Raw genomic sequence first — 14,778 nt, forward strand, 5'->3', positions numbered from 1 at the left:
CTGAAATTCTTTCAACCTAAACGGTGAGCTCAGTAATTTACTCAATCAAGGGGGGAAAGTCATTTAATCTAAGATTCAAGGGTGGAAATCAATCAAAGCCATCTAAGGCAGATACAGGGAGAGAATGGAAGCGAAGGAGGGAAAACTCCGTCGCAAGCGCCTCGAGCGCTGGGGAGTCTTTCGATGCATGGTCTGTTGCGAAAATGGCCCACACACTTGTCTGATTGCTCGGTGATGGGTGCCAGCCCTTGTCTATATAAACCATACCTGGGAGACCTTCCAGATAAGTTTTCTAAGTTTCTCAAATCCTCTAAGCTCTATATCCATCCATTTCGCTCTTATTCTGCTGCTTTCATAACATCTCCATTGTTCTCTGAAAGTTGAGTCTGATTTAAGCATCAGAGGGTTTCCCACCAAACACTATGGGATATCGACTTCCTTTGTCAGTATTATTTCAGGTTAGATCCGGCATTATAGCCACCATCTGAGCACAACCCTCTCCATCTCTTTCACCTTGGGGACGTGCAACAACCTTCAAGTCGACTCCTCCGACCGGGACAATAGGTAGGCCGACCTCTCCAGCGATCTCGTCAGCTCGGCACCTGAGTCAAGCCATATCTCAGTGTCAATAGTATTAAAGCCGTAATATGCATGATTGGTGCTTGTTAATCATGCAAACTCACAATCAATTTAAGATAAGATTCACATCTTGCATTTTAGTCTAGTGCTAGTAGCTCGTGTCATATTTGATGTGCTCTGGATGCATGGCAGAACAAATACACCATCTGTAGATCGTGGGGAAATTCGGTCTTCACCTACTTGCCTTATAAATGTAACAAGGTGATTGACCAAGATCTACCTCTCATGGTTGCTTTATGGTTAGTGGAAAGAGGGATCAAGCTATATTTTATAGTTATTACTAATTCAAGAGTTTTCTAACTAAAGATAATTCGATTCACACAAAGAAAGTAATTCCAACATATAATTTTTCCCTACTGATATCCACCAATGCTCTTCTTATGCCCTCATATCTTAAACTTCTTCCAGAAGGCTTTACTTGCAACTGAATCAGTTCCAACTTTGCGACAATGTTGCAAAAAAGAGAGCATCGATCATCATCGCCATCCTTTAGAAACCATGAGAAATAAATTACTAAACATCTTGTTTCCTTTTCAAATTCCATTTATTTACCATGAGTGTCTTGCATATTAGCAATGCAGCTGGCTATTTTTGGTTCTACTTAATATCAAAAGATACATGGAGTGTCTACTATTCGACTAATTGAACAAGGACGAGAGCGAGGAATAATGTGGTGCATTGAAGTATCTTTTCATATCAAGATGTTTAGTATATAATTCGAGCAACATTAAGTGTTTAGTTTCTATCTTAGCAACCTTGCACTTGAGCTCTGTCCAGGGGTTGTGCAAGTCCATCACCCTACCAACTGCCCAAATGGGTGCGCTTGGGCTGAGAAAACTGCTGCTTCTTGGATCTATATAGGGCGCACGCTATAGAATAACATATCAGATCAGACTCCTCTTTTGCCATATTTTATCTCGAAAACTAAAAGTCAAGTAAGGATAGAACTCGGAATCAGTCAATCCCATCATTATAGAAAACAGAAAGAAAATTGTATGTGCCAAAAGAGATAGTTCATGAAGAAAAACCATCCATATTCTTTTTCTTCCTCGTCAAGCCTCTCTATATATCCTTTTTCTTATCAAGTTGTCTATCCCATCTATGAGGTCTTTCTTCTCTTCCTAAGTTTCTTTCTCCTCTTCTAAATTTCTCTTTTCGAAGATCTTTGCCCCTAAGAAGTTCATGAAATCTAAGAAATGTATACAATTTTTTATATTAGATAAAACTAGAAAGCTATGTAACGGTACTAATGAACACCATATTCTAAAAACTATAGATCTATTTACCTAGATATTTGTATTGGCTTACTAGATAACTAATTTATTGGTGTGTATCATCTAGCCATGTAATATATATTGGTAAAAAATATATTTTAAAAATTATGTACCAATTTATTTAGATGTATGTATGAAGTTACTACTAGGTATGTATCAAATGAATTTGCAATATATATCAGAAAGTCAACGAGGAAGGAAAAAAAAACGACATGTGATTATATATATATATATATATATATTAATTATAGGACCGTGAATTCTATTAATAAAAGAAGTCTTTAATTTTAAATTTTTTTTAAAGATAGATACTAAAAAAAAATATATAGTAAAATTGGAACCCCTTCAGAAGCACACCTATATATATGTAATATATATATATATATATATATATATATGTGTGTGTGTGTGTGATTTTTGTTCCTAGATTTCAGAAGCACTTGGCACGGGTCAGGAGTCCAGAACCCAAGCGCCGGAATAAACCGTGGACGCCCGAATGCCACGTGGGGGCAGCAGAACGCCCTTCTTTCTTTCCTTCTTCCTTTCTTTTCTTTTCAAGTAATCGCCGCGTCTCGTCGCTTCCCGCGCCGTGGTGGCGCCGAAACTCCGTTTTGGATTTTTTTTTTTTTCCGGAGCCACCAACCAGTGGACGGACTTCTCTCCTCACCGTTACGCTAACTCAACCTTTAACCCCCTTCCTTGCACCAAATAACGACAATGCCCTGCATCACCGTCTGAAGTGCGCTGTCTAGAACCACCGCAAACCAACAGTCCTCTTCATGACTTCAATTTATAGCTGAGATTAAACTGAACCCTTAAATTATCTCATTTTACCAGACTTTAGCGACACCCCCTCCTCTTGAGAGAAAACAAAGAAAAAGAAAACACAACAAGAGGCCGTTCTGTGCTTCTTTTTTTCTTTTTTTAAGAACAACCAAACATGACGACTAAAGGCAGAAATAAAAAACTGAACTTATTCACTGAAAACAAGCAAGAAAACCTTGGGCAAAAAAAAAAAAGAAAACGGTGGCCGCTGGAAGTTGCGTTGCATCTTCGTAATTAACGAATCCCAGAGGCCCAAATTATCGCACCAGCGATATTAGTTGCTAACAAACCGCACCGCACCGCACGGCATCCCAACCGATGTCACAGGATCCGCTCACTACCCCGTTGTCGCCAACTCGGACGAACCCACATAAACCTCCCCTTCGTCACGCTGAGCCATAGTGAGTTAACCTCACGGGAGGGTGACTGGATCCCCGCTAGATCCCTTCATTGACGATTCACGCGGCGAGACGCGCCGACCCGCCAAATTCGTCGTTCGGACACGTGAAACGGGTAGCTCCCAGTATCTGAAGATTAAGTAAGAAAAATTAAATCAAAAAGATAAATAAATAATAGCCGTCCGATTTTGACGGTCCCGATCCAACTGATGACGCCCCCAAACACGAGCCGTCCGATCTCATCACTTAATTCTAGTTGTTTGGAAGGTGACGGCTCTCCCTGAACGAGGGGAATTAAACGGCGTTTGCTTCGAAGAAAGGAGGAGGGTTTGGACGAGTCAAGAAGGGCGACCGCCTTCGCTCCGTCAACTGGTCCTCTCTACTCCTCTTCCGATTGGGTTTCTAATTCCTATTCTGACTTATTTTATTTCATTAATTATTCTGGAATAGCAGCGCAAAATATAGCATTTATAGAAAAGGGATTTGGATTTATTCTCGTTAACCGGGAACTACGGGGGATTGGGATAGATAAACAATCGATCGAAGGGATTACTCGCCCGTCCCTATCCATCGCTGTATTCGCCCTCCCTTCTTTTTTCCAGAGCGGTAGAGAAAGAGAAAGAGAAAGAGAGGTGAAAAGTTGGAACAATTTTTTTGGGGAATTTTGGTCTCTGTCCCAAAGTTCCCAAATCGGAGGTTTTGGATTCCGAGAGGGAGGGGAACAGGGAAATCTTAGCATGGTCGAGGGGGTCAAGGGATTGAAAAAACCATCGGGAAGTTAGGAGTTTTGGGGTGTTGGAAAGGGGACGGCGATCGGTTTCTTGGGTGGAAATTTGGATTTCTTTGGGGAGGATCGTTGGGAATGAAAAAAAGGATCCGATCTTACTTGCCCTGTTTTGTGTCTTTCTTGCTTGTTGCGATCGGAAACAAGTTTGATCGGTGAGAGGGGTGATAACCCTTCGGGTTTTGGGTTGGCTGCATCGGAATCGGCGGTCAAGATTCGATAAAGAAAGGGCCTTCTGGGATCTCTTTGATCGTTCCTCGCCGGAGCTCCGATCGACGCCGCCGTGCCACCGCCATCGCCATGGCGAATTCGTCGGCTTCGCTGGACTACTGGAGGAAGTTCTTCCGCAGCGCGAATTCCGACATCTTCGAAGTCCTCGAGCAGGCGATCCTCGTCGCGGCGTCCGATTACCCCCAAGAATTCAGAAGCAGGAGGGATGGGATTGGTGAGAAGCTCTACACCTGCCTCCTGCCGCGGTGTTCCGGGTGCGATCGGGTCGAGTCTCGGGTGAGCACGGAGGGTGGGGAGGAGGGAGACGGCAGCGTCAAGAGAGATGTCGAGAAGGAGAGCAAGGTGGACAGCAGCAACGAAGTGTTTGAGGACTTGAACCGGCTCGTCAGCAGCTACAGCTACGACGAGGCCGAGGCGTTAACTGAGGAGATCGAGGAGGAAAGCCAAATGTTTGCGGAGGTTTTGAGGATTAAGGAGATTCTTGCCAACAAGCATGATCAGGTTTCTGCCATCTTTTATCATGAATTCATATTTTTGTGTATTGTTAGTGATGCATTTGCAGAGCTAAATTTGAAAAGAATTTAAGATTGTAATCGTCGAATTGATTCTAGGATTTGTTCTATTTCTGATTTGGATCTTTTTGAATGTAATGAGGCTGATTGATTTGTGACTATTGTTGCTTTGCAGTCGGATAGTGTCTTGTTTGACTCTTTGAGGAGGCTGCAGCTGATGGAGCTTTCTGTAGAGACCTTGAAGGTGTGAATTGGATGTGTTCTTTCCTTGATAATTGTCGCCACATTCCTCTTAAAAAATGTGCAAATCCATTGCAATGGAAGTAGTTTTTTTTGATTGCTTGGTTTCTTATTAGACTTTTCTATCCTTTGGATCTCAGGCAACTGAAATCGGAAGGGCTGTTAATGGTCTGCGGAAGCACAACTCAAAGCAAATTCGCCATCTTGTGCGAACTCTCATTGAGTAAGTTTCTTGCACTCTTGTAAGCTTGCTGCAAGAAAGTAAGAAACTAAATACCAGTAGCTCTGTTGGATGGTTCATTGAGGTTTCTAGTGTAGTATTTGATAATTCTTGCCATAATGACTGCATGTATGAACCATTAAGGTGTCCTTTATACACCTTGTCAGTTATCTTCATGAATTTCATATGTAGTTGCATTCATTATCACCACTTTTTTGTATTTAGTTGGTTACTGCACATAGCTTATGATGTTTCTGAATTTGTAAAGGGTTATGTTCGGGTCTGTGTTGATAACTGACCTACACAATAGTGTCTCTTTGGTGCTACTCTTAGTACCTACAGTTCAGCTGAGACTGCTACATCAGCATATGTTTGATATTTGCCTGCAGCAATGTACTTGGTTTTGTTTAATATGCATGTTGTAATGTGTGTGAAGTCATTTGGAACCCGCATGGTACCAGTATAGGCTGCTTCAGATTCTTTTGCATCAGATATTGAACATCCTTCTGACTGTTCACCATTTGGAACTATTCATGCATTGAGAAGATGAATGAAACTGTTGTTGATGGATGTTTAACAATTGCATCTGATACTGACCATATAACATTTGATTTCATTTCTGGGTTGCAGTGGTTGGAAAGTTTTGGTTGATGAGTGGGTCAGTGCGACAGCTGCCATTGCAGGTAAAAAAGACGGACTTACTAATTCGGGCTTCTCTGGCATTATGTGATCTTCTAATATGGTCATTAATTATTATAAAGTCCTAAGTGGCTTTGACCTGCATTTACAGATAATTCCCCAGCCTCTGTCAATCCTTCTGTCGTGGATGAGGAGGAAGAAGGACTCCCATCGCCTCCATTGGATGAGGGAGCTTTATGGGCTACACAGACTACTTCCATCCAGCTCTCCAAGGTATAGCAAGCAAACATTTGTTATTTTCTGCAGATTAGAGTACTTTTTTACATGAGCTGACTAGGTTCCATTTTTATGTGCTTTTCCAAAACTGCCTGGCCATGAAGTTCTTCGATGGAATGGATGATGATGGAAGTGAGTAGCTGAGCTTTCTTCTGCTGTCTGTTTATGGTCTTGCTGATTGCTTCTTTCCTATTGAATTCCCCTTGTATTAATATAATCCCTGTGCTGGCAATGTTGCTGCAGATTTGAGAAATAATGGCGAGTTTGACAAGAACAGGGAAGATGGAAGGAGGCTTCCGGTGAACCATGAAACAGTAAGGAAGCAGCAACCTCCATGCCAGCCAGTTGTCACTGAAGATAGGGGGCAGATGAGGAAACAAGAACCGGTGATGAGGCAAACAAAGCCACAGGAAGCCTCTGCTCCCCAAGCTAAGCCTCAACGCATTTTGAGGAAAGAAAGCAAGCCTCTCAGTGCTAACTCTGGGCCTGGAAGACCAGCGAAGCTACCTTCTGAGCAGAAAGCTGTTGATGAGATGAAACCTAAACAACAAGACCTTTCTTCTGTCCAGAGGAAGCCCCCTGTGATTCCACAAGATGTAAGTATAATTATATTTCGAGAAATATGTGGAACTATTCTAGTATGTGAAGTCTTCAATATACTTAATTCTCCATCTTCTGTGTAGAAGTCAAAATATTCTGAGGAGGCATTGGTTCGGGCCAAGTTAGAGGCAGCAAAGAGGAAACTTCATGAGGGTTACCAGCAAGCTGAAAATGGTAAGTTCATCTCAACATAAAAATTATTTTTCAGATGATAGTAACTAGTATCTTAAAGTGTACAATTTGACCTGATGGGTACTTCTTATTTTCCATTTGATGCAGCAAAGAAACAAAGGACGATACAAGTAATGGAGCTGCATGATATACCAAAGCAGAGCCATCACCATAGACAACCTAACATGAAACCTCGAAACCAGTTCAGGAGCTGGGCGAATGGGCGGCATTAGTTTGTGCCAGTTGGAGCAGCGAACTGCATCCATGGATGATCCCTTTCTACAAGTGGAGGAAGATGTTTTGCTTGCCGCCAGGATTGTATCTACCGGGCGAGCACACTTGTCAAGACCAAAGAATTTTTTTTCCCCAAGTAGTTAGATGAGGACTCAAAAGAGTTCAACTGAAAGAAGACATTTTGAGAGGTGGACTGTATTCTAACCAAGTCATAAATGATTGGTTCATTATTAAGATAAGCTTTGTAGAAATAACTTAACAGAATTCAAAAAATCACCTTATCATTTTCCATTCCTGCTATTTTTTTCCTTTGCTGGTCCCTCTGTGATGTAACAACAGCACTATTTAGCTGACTTATGGAAACATTTATATAGTCTTAATTGCAGTTCTTGTGGATGTATTTGTTGGTTATTGATGGCCTCCCTTAACATCTACCTGTTCCACCCTTTTCAAAAGCCACTCTTATATTTGTTACATTACAGCAGCTGTCAGACTACTGAAGCTGTTTGTATTTAATATATGTAGAAGACCATAAGTGTTTATGTGGGGCGAAATTTGATTTAGCCTTGGTGGTTTTCTGAAAAACTGAGTTTTGCAACCTAGCCTTTTGTTGAATCTACAGCATTTTCTGTTAAGAAAAATGTTGGCATAGGTCTAAGCTATTTTATGCCATTGACATTAATCTTTCATAATACATGGTCTAGAGTCTTTTGTTGCCAGTGTTTGGGGTTAAGTGGAGGTTGCTCCCATGGTCGCACCCCTCAGACTCGCAACTGGAGTTTCTGTATGTTGGTGCATTTCCAAATATTCATTCACAAGTAATTATAAAACTAATTATACATATTATCAAAATTTTCTTAAAACTAATTATTATTATGGAAAACTCTCAATAACAGTAATTGTTATCTAAAATGCAAAATCCATATAATTTTTTGCGCACAGTTGCTTATATGCAATCCGATCGTGTACATACTAATCTTCATATCAGCTCGACCATCTTTCGATGGAGGGCCAATTGTGCATCCGCGTCGACATATAAAGCTGTAACTATGAACGCATTAGGTAGGTATAGCACCTCTCATTCGAGGAATATCATCAATGAAATTGGAGGTTAGTCTTGGTACATGCAAACTAACTGATATAACAGTTGCTGCTCCTACGTTCTAATTTGTGTTTCAAAGTAAATGGATGTTTTTGGGAAATTTGAAGAACTTGATTTTCATGTAAAGTTCTTCGGAGACAACCATCTTTTCATGTGTAATAATGTTATGCCTTGATTTCTACTTTGAAGCTAGTATGCTGGAGTCAATAAGACTAACAATTGTCCACCATTATTTTAACTTGACAGGTATAGTCTTCCTGTTTCTACTTTCATTCCACATTTATCTGGTGTATTTGCTTAAAATAAGAAAATTAAATTAACTTGGTAAAAGGCTTGAAGTTTTTCTCTAATGTACTCCAATTTTTGTTATGTGCCGTAGACTGTCTGTGTCTCATATGTTAATTAGTATTTTATGTGAGAGAGTCCACGTTTCATGGTTCGATAGGGTAGGAAGTGCATTTAAGTAGCCCCCGGGGTTTTTCCCTTTAAGTTAGAAATTTAAGGCAGAGATAAGTATATCTTTGTGGTCCTTAATTAATTCTTTTTGTCCCCTCTGTCCTTCATGAAATACATAAATAATTAATATAAGACTCCTAAAACTAAGAAAAGAGTATTGTAGGCCTAAAACCCTTCTGGATTTAAATAAAACATCAGCTCAAAACTATCCACCCCATGGTTGTTGCTTGATGCCCAAATTAACTGTTGTTCGCATAGAGATGGATTATATACTTTGTATAAAATATCCCTAGTGCAACAAGAATATAGTGCCTAAGTAGGAATCCTTTTCTAAGTGTTGGGGCATGCATATGCTAACTTATTCACATATCCTATTAATAAATCGCCGGCAAATTAACTAAGGACTTAAATCCTAATAATCCAGATGAGTCGATTAGACTCGACCTAACTTCACCATCTCAAGTCTCCCTAATAAAATTTGGACAAGTATATAGCTTGTGAGCCCAAATTCTAGACTAAGGATAATTATAGCACCAAGCCCCATGTTAAGGAAATAGCCTAATTTTTGTCCCTTAAATAATGACTTGGACTCTAAGGAAACAATGATCAAGTGGGAAATGGAGGAGTGGAGTTACGACCATGGAGTGGTTTGAGCGTGCCCATGCCCCCTTGCTTTTATCTGTGCTTTTGTTTGCAGTCCCCATTCCCCTTTGGAAGTATGACCTTGTTCTCTATACTTTATTTGTTCCTTTATTTTTGAGAGCACCACAAAGACCTTTCCAACGCCGTCCTCAGCGACCTTTTCCCCTCTTGAAGATTCGGTCCTAGCAAGAGCAAAGACTAAAGACTCCTTAGGTTCCTCAAACAATTTAAAGCTAAAGGTTTCCTACCTTGACCCATATGGGAAGGTCTAATCTAATTCTATTCAACTCCAAAACAATCTCCCTTGACAATTCTAGGTAATTGGTAATTGTGGAACGTTTATTTATTAGCATCCTTGTTCTATGATTTTATTTCATCACCCCATATGTCACTGAGGTGTAATATTTAGCACATGTTTCTCTTTTCCATTATTTTTGTCCTTTTGGTAGACTATTGAGGGCTCTTTACAAAGAAGAAACACCATCTCTATCCGCTCTATAGCAGCAGCGGATGATTTTAATATATTGTTATGATCTATATAACAATGACCCTAAACCTGGTAGGGTCATATTATATTATAGTAGGCTATTAATTTGCAAGGGTATGGTAGTTGACTATTGATAGGATAAGATATTGAAATACTTTCTACTTGTAATTTATGAGAGAATCTGTATTTGCTAGGCCACAGGTGTTCTAAATGGAAGTGATATTACTTATAATAAAATGCAACAGATTTATTTTGGAAAAACTAGAGCAAAACATTGTAACTTTTGCGAATATTAATATAAAAAGCTCCTCTTTGGCAATAAAAACTGTTCTATTGGCATGCATTATTTCGGGTTTTTTTACGAGAGTCAATGCAAATTTTGTCGTTCTTTTTTTTTTTTTTTTTGAATCCATCGAAACAGTGTTAGGTCATATGAAGTAGAAGCCACTGTAAAATCTTTTTCAATGAAAAATAGTGGGTGAACTCAGCATCTGACCAATTGGATCTATATAATTTTCAATAACACCTTTCAATCCATATACATGACTGCATTTGTAAGGGCTCTGATACTTTTCTAACATGAGTATTAGTTCACATGGATTTGGGTGATTAATTCATGTACGAAATGTTAGTTATGTAGTAATTTCCAAGAAATAGCAATCTTCTGAGCAGTTCCACTGAGACTATAGCCACGGTCAATGGCTATAGTTCGATCCACAGGTGCATTAAAAGAGAGTGACCAAATTCAACTTGGTCTGTAGATGAACAGAATGCCGGAAAGGTGAGAAAAATGAGGGAAAGGAATAAAAGCCGGAAAGTCCCATTTTTCTTCTTTCTTTATGTTTTCTCCATATTTTTTATAATATGTTTATTCTCTTGCATATTACATAATACGAACATCCATATATACACGTGGCTGCCTCGGATCACTTCACCATCCAACATCTTATTGGAAATTAAAGTGATGATGCCCCTAGAAATTACTATCCATGGTGCAAAATAATAAACCAAAATTAAAAATTTAATTTATTTTTTTAAAAAAAGTGATTGGTGGTAAGCTTGTTTGGATTGAGCCATGTGTTATATACTATTTTAAGAACGTGATTCGTTCCATACATACAGGTATTCCGTAATCTCATTCCTAAGATACAACAAATTAGTTGGACCTGATCTTCCTCTAACGAATACGGTAGTTGAAAAGGTTTGATCTGAATAATTTTTTCATATGCCTTAAAAAGAATAGAAAAAAATAAAATATAAAAAGAGAAGTAGAAATATTCTCTATCTATTTCAAAAAGAAGAAAGCAGAGGAAATAGAGAATTGATTCGAGTGAGAGCAGATAGTTGATTCAGTGATCCAAGACGTTTGATCTAGAGTCTATTTATAGATTTTGTTCGATGACCGATAAGACACTATTTTTTTTAAGGAAGAGTCGTAATTTATCAAAAGAAAAAAAATCTAATATAAAAATATTTTAAACTATTTAAATTAAAAAAGATTAAATTAAAATTTTAACGCATCTAATATCCCAAAAAGTGGATTTGTGGTACAATTGGAGCAGACATACATGTGTCACGTCCTAGCGGCCACTGGACTTCCTTAACCAAGAAGTAGCATGGATTTAAAGAGAGATAAGTACAGAGAATCCTACTCATCTCATAAAGCTGCTCTGCGCGGCCTCCACACAACCAGCCCAGCTTTTCCTCCACAAAGATTGCCTAACCTTTTAGCTTCCCAGGCTCATCCTCAAAGACATTTGCGTGAAGCAACAACATGAAGCTCAATACATTTATCTGTCTACTCTTATTATCTTATAAACAAAAAAATATCCTTATGATAACCTAGCTTGGGTTGCTTAACAATTCTGCAAGTCACTAATCTGAATGTACTTCACATATCAACATGAGAAAATTCAAAGCAGGAAAAGAGAAGAGAAAAGATGATTAAAGCAACAAGTGTATAAGCACGTCCGGTGCACGCAATTGAAAAATTGACTCCCATTCTTGAGAAAGAACTTGATATAGCTGTTGCGAACCGATTAGCCTAACAGCGAGGACCACAGCTTTGGCAAATGGCAATCGTATCGTGTACTAAACTATGCTTGCATCGATCTTATTGACATCGCAGGAGCACTTGGATTATGGAATGGAAGGTCAAAAAAGATCCCATAGTGATTTATGATTCTATGATATAGTATTGCCCATCATGATGCATAATTTGAAATACTTGTGAACAAAAATGCTATATAAAAAAAGAAAATATTATTGCTTATAGGAAAGTCATAATAGTCTTGCTAGTGATGAATTGGTCAATAGCCTAGCAGTTGTAATCCTTCTCTCAGTGGAGGCGGTTCCAATTTGGAAACTTAGAGGCACTATCAAAGTACTTAGTTGATGAATACTGATAGAATTATCTGATATCGTTAGGATTATTTTCTTTTCTTTTCTTTTTTGAGGCTAGCCCCCATCTTGCTGCCTTATGCCCATCCCACCCTTAGAACCGACTCCAACCGGGTTTAAAACCCTGTCTCCTTACTAATTTAAAAACCAATTCCAAGAAAAGGAGAAAAAAAGGAACATATTTAATTTGAAAAATAATAAAATCATCTATATTATTTTATTAACCAATGTATAATTTGAATACAACAATTATGAAAATATACAATACAAAATATTCGCATATATTGTTATAAAAAATAATAAACATGAACTAAAATAGTTACAATAACTAATGCTATCTTTATGATACCCATATTGTGGACCATTAGCAATATTATATTTTGTCTCCGTTACAAAGTACTTGAAAGAGGAAGAAGTGACCAATAATTTCAAGTATGATTAAGGTTTTACCTTCCAATGTTATATTCATCTTCTTGAAATGTTCATTTGTTGCCATCATAAATAAGCTTCCATTTATAGTGGCTATTTTATCATTTGTCCCTCCATTTTTTCACCTATTCTCCAACAAAATCTCTTCGCATTTATTACACATTAACCAAGCTCTACCCCTTTCATAAGAAAATTATTTTTAACCTATACATTATCCAATTTTCCAAGAAAGCAAAAAATCCTTCTCTCTAACATAGACCTTAAACCGTACTAGCAATCTTTATTTGGTGGAATTTACCATTGATCCCCCTTTCCAAACATATAATGATATGTGCATATCCCTTTTTCTTCTATTGCACACAAGCATCGGAGCTTACATGTTTTGTATTGGGCAGCTAACCTTAGCTCAGCTTGTTTGCATCTCTATTAACTTGTAGGAGATCTAGAATTCAGATCCTAGTGGTGGCTAATGAACTAAAATAATTGCAATAATTGTTGCCATCTTTATGGTACCCTTATTGTGGACAATTAACAAAGTTATATTTCTAGTTTTCTTTAGTATTTACACCGTATCTTAACATCCAAGGTTCATCGTATACATGGTGGTTCTAAAGAAGAATTTGATAAAGCTGCTTCAAATTTTGAGTTAGGGGATATACAATTGCCCAGTTAGCTAGTAGGATGATTATATAGGGGTAGACAAGTCAGTATTGAAGGTATTTCCAAATATAGAAGACAGTATTATAGGCCGAATAAAGATGGATGAACAACAAGAGTCATGTCGGTACAAGCCCAGGTTGAAAAGAAATGATTGTCAACCTAACAATTAGTGTAGAGTAGGTTATGCCAATAAACATGCATAGTGAAAAGACAAGCGCATCAATTATCAGAACCAACAAGCTAGATATGGTAGTAACTATTAAAGTGGGCATTTATTATTTATTAGTATAACTAAGTAAACATTATACATTGTAAGGGATCCTTCGACAATCCAAATCAATGAATTTTATCTTATTTTAGTTCTTAATCTACTAGTAGCTTCTACTCTAGAAGTAACTGTAACTTAGAATCTCTACTACTACAATTTAGTATTACACTCATATCTCTATCTAGATTTATCTCCTTCAAATGGTGGTGTGATGGTGGTGAAAATTCTTAAAAGTTAAGGTATCTAAACCTGTACTCTCTATTTTTTTCTTGGATCACCATCTTTTTGATAGATCTGACATTAGTAGCACACCCGTGCACACATCATACCCTACCATCCGACTTGTGCTAACAGGCTCTTTAGCATGCCCATTCCCTTAGACGGTGCAAGAGAGCTTCTATGGTGGCAAACACTTGGTGATTAACTAAAAGAGAAATAAATGACCAACAGTTTCAAGTAATATTTAAGATGTTATCTTTTCAATATTATATTCATCTCTTTAAATTGTTCATTCATGTCTTCATAAATAAGTTTTCTTTTAGAGTAGCTATTTCATCAATTACCCTCCATTTCATTATCTGTTTTCTAATGGAATCTCTCCACAATTGTTAGATAATAATAATAGTTTTAATACTAATTTTTTTTCCAATGCTTCTCCTTTTATGAGGAAATTATTTTTAGCTTGTGCATTATCTAATTTTACAACAAAGCAAAACTCCTTTTCTCACTCCAACATAGGCCTTAAACCCCATTAGCAGCCTCCATTTGGTAAATTCTACCATTTATCACTCCTTCCAAACATTTAGAAATATATACACATATCCTCTCTCTCTCTCACACACACACACATAAGCATTGGAACCAACATATTTTATATTGGCCCACTAGCCTTAGCTCGACTTGTTAGCATCTCTCTTCACTTGTAAGAGGTCTAGAATTCAAATCTTAGTAGTGACATCCCACTATATTTTTGAAAACAATATATTTGTTCTAAATTTGGTTACTTTTTTCTAATTTCACCTAAATGTAGTAAAATCTGGCTCCATTTCTGAAGTTGTGGTCTAATTAAAAGCAAAATCTCCTCATCTCTCCAACATAGGCCTTAAACCCTACTAGTAACCTTTATTTGGTAAAATTTACCACCGACCTCTCCATTCCAAAGATATAATAATATATACACATCCATCTTTCTCCTCCTAGCCAACTAAGCCTTAGCTCAGCTTGTTGGTATCTCTCTTAATTTGTAAAAGATTTAGAATTCAAATATTAGTGACGGCTAATAAACAAAAAT

At 37.9% G+C, this 14,778-nt stretch overlaps 1 protein-coding gene across 2 annotated transcripts; it reads left to right on the forward strand.

Annotated features, from left to right (window-relative positions):
* Positions 1-3,663: 3,663 nt before the first annotated feature.
* Positions 3,664-7,454, forward strand: LOC103713262 (probable mediator of RNA polymerase II transcription subunit 26b). 2 transcript variants are annotated; one of them, XM_026807017.2, is made up of 9 exons: positions 3,664-4,652; positions 4,839-4,907; positions 5,044-5,126; positions 5,754-5,806; positions 5,914-6,035; positions 6,143-6,170; positions 6,282-6,634; positions 6,725-6,812; positions 6,918-7,454. In XM_026807017.2, exons 1-9 carry the CDS (start codon positions 4,221-4,223, stop codon positions 7,040-7,042), a joined length of 1,353 nt encoding a protein of 450 aa, XP_026662818.1. In that variant the 5' UTR covers positions 3,664-4,220; the 3' UTR covers positions 7,043-7,454. The 2 variants fall into 2 exon arrangements, with proteins under 2 accessions (XP_026662818.1, XP_008798351.1); XM_008800129.4 differs by having other exon boundaries at positions 3,670-4,652; positions 6,722-6,812; positions 6,918-7,439.
* The last annotated feature ends 7,324 nt before the right edge of the window (positions 7,455-14,778 follow it).

Source organism: Phoenix dactylifera, unplaced genomic scaffold (genome assembly GCF_009389715.1).
Source record: "Phoenix dactylifera cultivar Barhee BC4 unplaced genomic scaffold, palm_55x_up_171113_PBpolish2nd_filt_p 000769F, whole genome shotgun sequence".
Taxonomy (NCBI): domain Eukaryota; kingdom Viridiplantae; phylum Streptophyta; class Magnoliopsida; order Arecales; family Arecaceae; genus Phoenix; species Phoenix dactylifera.